General features: G+C 36.4%; 1 protein-coding gene across 2 annotated transcripts in view; it reads left to right on the forward strand.

Annotated features, from left to right (window-relative positions):
• Positions 1-7,928, forward strand: part of ARHGAP42 (Rho GTPase activating protein 42) — a 308,974-nt gene that overhangs the window by 251,400 nt on the left and 49,646 nt on the right. For both annotated transcript variants that reach the window (XM_017545919.2, XM_037744744.1), the window contains exons 9-10: positions 4,377-4,477; positions 6,341-6,450. In XM_017545919.2, the coding sequence (XP_017401408.1) occupies positions 4,377-4,477; positions 6,341-6,450 (211 nt within the window). The remainder of the gene's footprint in view (positions 1-4,376; positions 4,478-6,340; positions 6,451-7,928) is intronic.

Below are 7,928 nucleotides of genomic sequence, written 5' to 3' on the forward strand. Positions count from 1 at the left end.
GTTCCTGAAAAATTACCAATCCCTTCACTCATCAATAGGAAATATAGTTTTCATTTAGGACTCGAAGGAAATTTTTATTTTATTTTTTATTGTTATGCCTTTTACTTGAGCCTGGAAAGGACTCTAAGGAAAGTTTTGAATTTTGATTGTAAGTGATTTCATACGGTTTTGAGAGCCTCCATGTAACAGTACTTTGAGAGGAGCTCACATTTTATACCAAAAAAGGATTTGGCCAACTGGCAGAATCTGATGCCACTGAGGGCAGTAAACATGCAAGTGGTAGAGGAGGTGCCATCCTTGGATTTTTTATTTATTGTCACCTGATTATGTTTTATTTCTTGAATACTTTTCTAGGTGTTACACACTTGCTGAAATCTTTATGGGCACACAATATGTTATTCTAAACACAAAAGCTTTAGGGTAGGTTGCAGTATTATTTTGTACATCATCTTTGAACAATTATTCAGTCCTACTATTCTCAAGCTGTTGGACATTTGGGTCAGCCTATAAGCATAATTTATATATTCAGTAATTTGGGGCCTACATGGATGGACTAAGCAGAGTGTTTTATGCACTTACCTGTTGTTGGTATCTTTTGTTGTAAGATGCCTAACTTCTCTGGGTCATTCTGGACTGATGATAAAGCCCTTTGTGGTACTGATCTCTCCTCTGAGTTGTTTTTTTTCTTTTAAATCTCTCTTAATGGTACCACCCACTGTCCTAGGCTACAGGAATCGAGGCAATCCATTCTTAGCCCAGTGTCTCTCTGTAGCCTTGGGACAAATCTGTCTCTTCTGTCTTCTTAATATCCTTTGATTCCATACCTTCTCTCCATCTCCACTGCCTCAGCCCAAGCGAGACCTTTGCAGTGACCTCCTAACTTCTCCCCCTTTACCTCCAGGCTTGCCCATCATCTAATCCATCTTCTACAGTGCTTCCAGCAGTTCCTTCTAAAATGCTTCTTTGGTTATGCCCCTGTTGTCATGGCCCTTTAGCAGTGTCTGAGTTGGAGAGTCTCACAGTTGCATTCTCCTTCTTATTCACATTCTCTTTGTTGATATTTATTTCCTCCCCCAAGACAATTTCTGTCTTGATTTGATGTGTATCTCCCTGCATTATTTGTACTGCTTTATTGGGGCTAATTGGCATAAATTAATTGCACCTGTTTAAAACATGCAGTTTGATGAATTTTGCCATATGCATGCACCTGTGAAGCCATCACCATACTACAACATAATGAACATATTCATCACCTTCAGAAGTTCTCTCTTGCCCCATTATGATCTCTTCCTCCCATCTTTTCCCACCTATCATCTTCCCCATTCCCTTTTCCAAGGGATATGAAGAAAAAAGAAATATATTTATATGCTTTTGGGATTATTTTTATATGAGGAGCAAATATGCAAAGCCCCTTCTAACTTGGGATCTTTGAAAGCATTTACAATAAAAACAATCTAACCAGTTTACCAAGATGCATAGATTATGTACTTGCTATTGCTAGGTGGATAAGTTCTGTGGGGGACAAAAATGAGATAATTATTTGGCTTCAAGGTTTATATTCTGTAGTTGAAAGCATAAGACGCACTTACACAATTAGCGGCCAGTGATCAATAGTAGGTATCAAAGCCATAAATTGAGTGATAAATGGAGATGGATGTGATGGGGTAGGCTTAGCTCATTGTTTGGATGCAGAGCTCCACTTTATCTGAATCTGTGATGTTTACGTTATCCACCTGGAGGCATGCATTAAATCACATTCTGTTAGACTTCACTGTAACTGAAAGAGCAGGAGTTCCAGAGTCAGACAGGGCTGTATTGGGATTCCATACCTGTGCTGACCTGTGACTTGTGCCAATAGTTTTCTGAGCTCAGTCTCTCTTCATTTATAAAAGAGAGAGATTTAAACCCATGTCATAATGATATTGCAAGAATTAGAGATATCATATGTAAAATGTCTCTATTCTCAGTAGTATCAAAAATAATAATACTGTACTTACTATGGGCTCTTATTATTCTTTGCAATTTATCTCATTTAATTCATAAAACAACTTGAGCATATTATTTCTCTAAAAAGAATAACTTTTGTCCCATGCCCTATTGATGAAAATATTGTCATCTGTAGGTCACAGGCCCAGTTTTGTTAAAATTCTCTTTATAATGTCTGTTATAATAGGCTCTCAGATAAAATATGGGCACTTAGTAGGTATCAAATGAATGTTAATTTCCCTTCCACACTGCAAATATTCATCTCAGCCCCTTAAGTGATTGCTGGGTAAGACAATTAAACATCATTTATTTTGCAATTTTAGAGCTGTAATCAATTTTTATTTTCCCAGACACTTTTGGGGATTTTGGAATTGCTGTCTAAAACATCTGCCCTGGCCTAGTGCTAGTCAACTTTAAAGAAAGCATCATGTGTTTGCAGCAAACTCGAGGATTAAATGTAGGAGGTTCTGAACTTAAGATGGAGGCGGGAAAAAGGGTCTTTGGTTTAAAATGTCATCAGAGCATTGTAGCAGCTTTATTTTAAAATTATAGTTAATATTGCTTCATAAATTGCTACCTGCGTAATGAAGTCACTACATACGAAAATTTCTATCCAGTCACTTTCCACTAATTAGCTCTAAGCCTTTAAGTCTTTTACATCACATATAACAGAATTATCAATAAGTATTATTAGGTGTTATAGTGTGAAATGGTCCCCAGATGGAATTGAATATAATCTTTTGTGATTACGAAGTATATGGCTGCACCCTGTAATTTTAAAATCTGGAGTGGCTTAAGTATTAAACTTGATACCAAGGGCATTATTAGGAAAGAAAAAAAAAATTAAATGGCTCATGAAACACTTTTCTCAAGAGGTACTTTTTTATATTTCAATTTCTTTCTTTTAAACATGGTTCTGAAATGAAGCCAGCAATAACATGTGCATAGTAGCTGCTAGAAAAATTCAGGTGTTAAGCAAGATGGGTCCCTGGATGGAGATGCTATTAATATATAGAAAATAAGCACCATTTTCAATCCACCCAGCCCACTATGGTGTTTGGGTGCATGATACTTAGCTTTCCTGTGGGAAAACTGAAGGTCTTCCACCTTGGCCTTGGAAACATTGCACTAATGCTGCAGTCTACTCTCTGACAAATTCGTTAATGAGAATACTGGACAATAACATGGGTGCTATGGAAAAGGGTTACATGATATTTTGGGGTGAAAAGAAAGTGAACATTACACATACAAGTTTCTTCTAAAAGAGGTAGTAGAAATTATTTACATTTTAAAGAGCAATTTGAATTTGCTTTTTCCAGATTAGGAGTGAGAGGAAATAACTCTAAGGTCAGTAAAGTCTTAGAACAAGATATATGATTCATTCCTTTATTCATTATTCATTTGATGATATTGACTGACAACTATATGTCTGGCTGTGTTGTAAGGACTAAGAATTCATATTCTAGTCCGCGGAACATCACATGTTTCTGCTCACATAGATTCTTAAAATCTTGTGGCAGAAAGACACAATAAATGGGCTAACTCAGTTTAAAAAAAATCATATTTCAGAATTTCAGACAGTGATACCACTAAGAAGAAATGAAAGCAAGGAAGAGCGATAAGTATCAAGGTGAGGGTGTTTAGATATCAGATATCTCTCCAGGAAAGGTCATATTATGTAAGTGACATTTAGGAAAAGGCTGGAAGGGAGGTAACAGTGCAAGTCATGCAGTTATCTAATGGAAATGTAGTCCAGGCCTGGGAAACAGCAACTGCAAATGCCCTAGGGTAGGAATGCCTTCATTGTGTTCAGAGACCAGCAAGGGGGCCGGTGTAGCTGGAGGGAGTGCCCAAGGCTGAAAGCAGTCGGAAAGCATGGGAGGCCACTTACTTGGAACCTTGTGGATAATAGGTTCTTTGTTTTTTATCTGGAGTAAGATAGGAAGGCACTACAGGGTTCCAAACAAAAGAGTGAATGACCTGGCTAAATTTTTAACAGAATATTTCTGACAGCTTTGAGATTAAAGAATACAGGTAGATGTAAGGAGACCATTTTTAACGGTTCGGACTCTTATTCCTCATTCTTGCTGACTCTATGGGATACAAGTATACCACTTTTACAGATGGGATAACTGAAGTTCATATCTAAAGTAACTCACAAGTTCTACAAAGTAGATGTCAGAACTGCAAGGAAAGCCACGTTGTCTGATTCTAAAACACTCCACACTATAGCACTGTCCCTCTGTTCTTTCTCATGCACAGTAAATATTACAGACTAGCATGGTATATGGAGATACTCAATTGTGTATCATAGCACTGGAGAATGTGCAAATGTGGATACAAATCATTTATTAACAAAATCTGAAATATTTTTTCTTTCTTTACATTAGGACCGCTTGGTTTTACATGGATTAAACATTATTGTACATATGATAAGGGAAGTAAAACATTTACAATGAGTGTTTCAGAAATGAAATCCAGTGGGAAAATGGTGAGTTAGTTTTGGTTTTTGTTTGTTTTTTAAACTGTTTGTTTTTTAAGTAGTGGAATTTTTTAAAATCATGTTTGTTTCTCTAATTAACGTATACACATTTACAAAAAAAAAAAAATAGTCAAATATTTTCTCTTATTTTTGTGACCTGAATGACTTGAAAAGAGTAGCCAGGGCTTTCCTTTAACTTGGCCATGACATATTTATGAGCAGCTGAGTTAAATATAGGGATCCTTCAGTAGATTACAGAGGTGTCATGTCACATTTCCGGCAGCAGTTATTTGTCTATGCTGTGGGTTGGCTAGCAGCCCAGGAAGGGACTGTCCATGGATGGAGCAGGCTCAGAGATTCTGTATCTTTCCCCTGGGTGGCCTTTGGGGGAGGCTACATTTGTCCCTGCGTGCCTTGTCCCCTTCTGCACTGCATACTGTTTGCCAAAATGCCGGCTCACAAGGTTTCTCAGAAGAAACCAATAGATGCTCACTTACCCCAAAAGTAAATTGGTTACTGAATGTCTCTCATAGCTAGTGAACAGTATAGAATACAGTGTACTTTGAGGAAATGCTACAGAGAGCTTTATTGCCTGTAGCATATAATCTTCTTGTGAGTAAAGGTCACAATATGATTGAACTTGTGAATTAATTAGGTCACAACCTAAGTATCCTAGAGCTGGGAGTTACGCTAAAGATAATTTAGCCCAGCCTTATTTTAACCGATTAGGAAATAAAGTAAGTAGAAAGTAAGTGCCTTGCTCAGATAATTAGTGGTATAGATCATGGCAGAGGTAAATGTGGATCTAAGTTAGACACATACTCAAATACATCATTAGAAACTTATTGTCCTTGGGCATTCATCAGAGTCTAATAATTCAAACTGAAAGACATAAAATACAGGGGAACATAGCAGAGAAAAAGAAACCTTAGTTGCTACCATCATGGGAAGTTACTATGTGCCATAACACACCTAGTTTCTACTCTCATAGTTATTGCCGTAAATCCAACTTATGTGACAGTGAGTTAATAATGTAAGTAGACCAAGCCAAAGTTCTGTTAATAAATTGATGATATTTGCAACCAAAGATAAGAAATAACCATACATTAGGTAAATGTTCCCCTTAAAATAGACTGGCATCTCAGTTACAGAAGCGAATTTCTAAGAATGTGGCCTCTGTTGGATCTTGTCCAGAGAGTCGGTTTTAGTAGCAGAGTAGTGGTGTGTTACCAGCAAAACAATCGAATGGCGTTAGATTGGTGCAAAAGTAATTGCATTTTTTCCCATTACTTTTAATGAGAAAACCACAATTCCTTTTGCACCAACCTAACGTATATGATAGCAATAGCATTAAATCATGTATATACTGGAACTATATTATTTTGGTAGTTCTCTTGTAATCTTGAGCTAGCTATCATTTAAGGCTCTAATACAAAGACACACACCGGATACTAATCTCTTTGCAATCCGGGAGTTTTGATTAAGAGCAACAAATGTTGTATCACTGTGTATATCCAATTCTGATGTTAAGTGACTGGGTAACTTTATACCTTTTTAAATCTAAGTACTGAGGGAATGTACATTATAGTATAATTTAACACTGTAAGTAAATATGTTGAAGGTTACTACACAGGCATGTTACAGAATTCTTTTAGATAAAACATGTATTTGCCATTAATTAGCAAATGGTTTCATGTATTGTGATCGGACAGCTAATGTTAGAAATAAACAAAAAGGACAGGGTATGATGTGATCTTTATACATAACCTATACTCTGTTAACATTTTAATATGGCAACTTGAGCATATGTATTTAATACATTTCAGTTCACCTTGTCAGCATGTTAAAACTGTGGTACTCTTCTTGTTTCAGAATGGCCTTGTTACTAGCTCACCAGAAATGTTTAAATTAAAATCTTGTATCCGACGAAAGACAGATTCAATTGACAAACGATTCTGCTTTGACATAGAAGTAGTTGAAAGGTTTGCGCTTTTCTTTTCACTTTATTTTTTTTAGTAAGCTAAATGATGTTTCTTTCTGTATTTAAATATAAACATGAGATAGCATTCAAGTGTTTTCCAGTCTTTATAAAAACAGTATACATGTTTATTTCATTCTTTCATGTTGTTATTGCAAGATAATTTCAAGAAAGCAAGTCAGATCCAGGATGCTAGAAAAAACTAACATCACTCAAAGCAGCATCTGAAAACTCAATGTACATGACTGTATTAGGAGACGGTGCATGTAGTGGCCTCGTGGTCCCCATTACGATGAAGGAATCCAATAGCATATTTCATGGCTCCTGGATCTGCCTTTTGGTGGGCTTTTGAAGCTTGGTGGCATTGCTTCCAAGGAATAAGATAAAGGTGGGAATACCATAAGCTTCTTTCAGCCAACTAAGTTTAATGCCTGTAGGATGCCGACTGTGTACAAAGCACTGTTCTGGGTATTCTTAGCCCAAAGTATCGGAAGAGATGTAAATGTCATGACTCTAAGTTTGTAATTTAGTGGAATTACTTAGCTCTACTCCTTTATTGTATCAATACTAGTAGAATAAAAAGAAAATAAGGAGTATGCTTCTTGCTCTCTGTTCTGTAATCCATGATCTATTTTTCTTCTCCTGCATTACTACCACAATATCATGAATACCCTAGCTTATTGTATGTGTCCATCCATGTATACACTTTGTATACGACGACTTACTATATATGCTCATATACTACAGCTTCTAGCTACAGGTATACCTCAGAGATATTGCAGGTTACGTTCCTATGATATACACTTTATTACAGTGGATATCATAATAAACTGAATCAGAAATTTCTGAGTTTCTCAGTGCATATAAAAGTTATGTTTATACTACAATGCAGTCCATTAAGTGTGCAATAGCATTATGTGTAAAAAAAATATATACATCCCTTAATTTTAAAATATTTTAAATAACATGAATGATCTTCTGAGTCTTCAGCGAATAGTAATCTTTTTTCTGGGGAAGGATTTTGCCTCAATGTTGGTAGCTGCTAAGTGATCAGCACGGTGGTTACCAAGGGATGGGGTGGCTATGCCCATTTTCTTAAAATAAGATAGCAGTAAAGCTTGCCACATCAGTTGACTCTTCATTTCAACAAACATTTCTCTGTACCATGCAATGCAGTTTGATAGCATTTTACTCAGTAGGCCTTCTTTCAAAATTGGAGTCAGCCCTCTCAAACCCTGCCATACTGCACTGTCAGCTAAATTTGTGTGATACACTAAATTCTTTGCTATTTCAACAATGTTTATAGCATCTTCACCAGGAGTAGCTTCCATCTCAAGAAACCACTTTCTTTGCTTAGCCATAAGAAGCAACTCCTCATCCTTTCAAGTTTTATTATGAGATTGCAGCAATAAAGTTACATCTTCTAGACGGCTCTACTTCTAATTCTAGCGTTCTTGCTGTTTTCTTTTTTTTTTTTTTTTT

The sequence above is a fragment of the Cebus imitator genome, unplaced genomic scaffold (genome assembly GCF_001604975.1).
Source record: "Cebus imitator isolate Cc_AM_T3 unplaced genomic scaffold, Cebus_imitator-1.0 Scaffold182, whole genome shotgun sequence".
NCBI classification, from domain to species: domain Eukaryota; kingdom Metazoa; phylum Chordata; class Mammalia; order Primates; family Cebidae; genus Cebus; species Cebus imitator.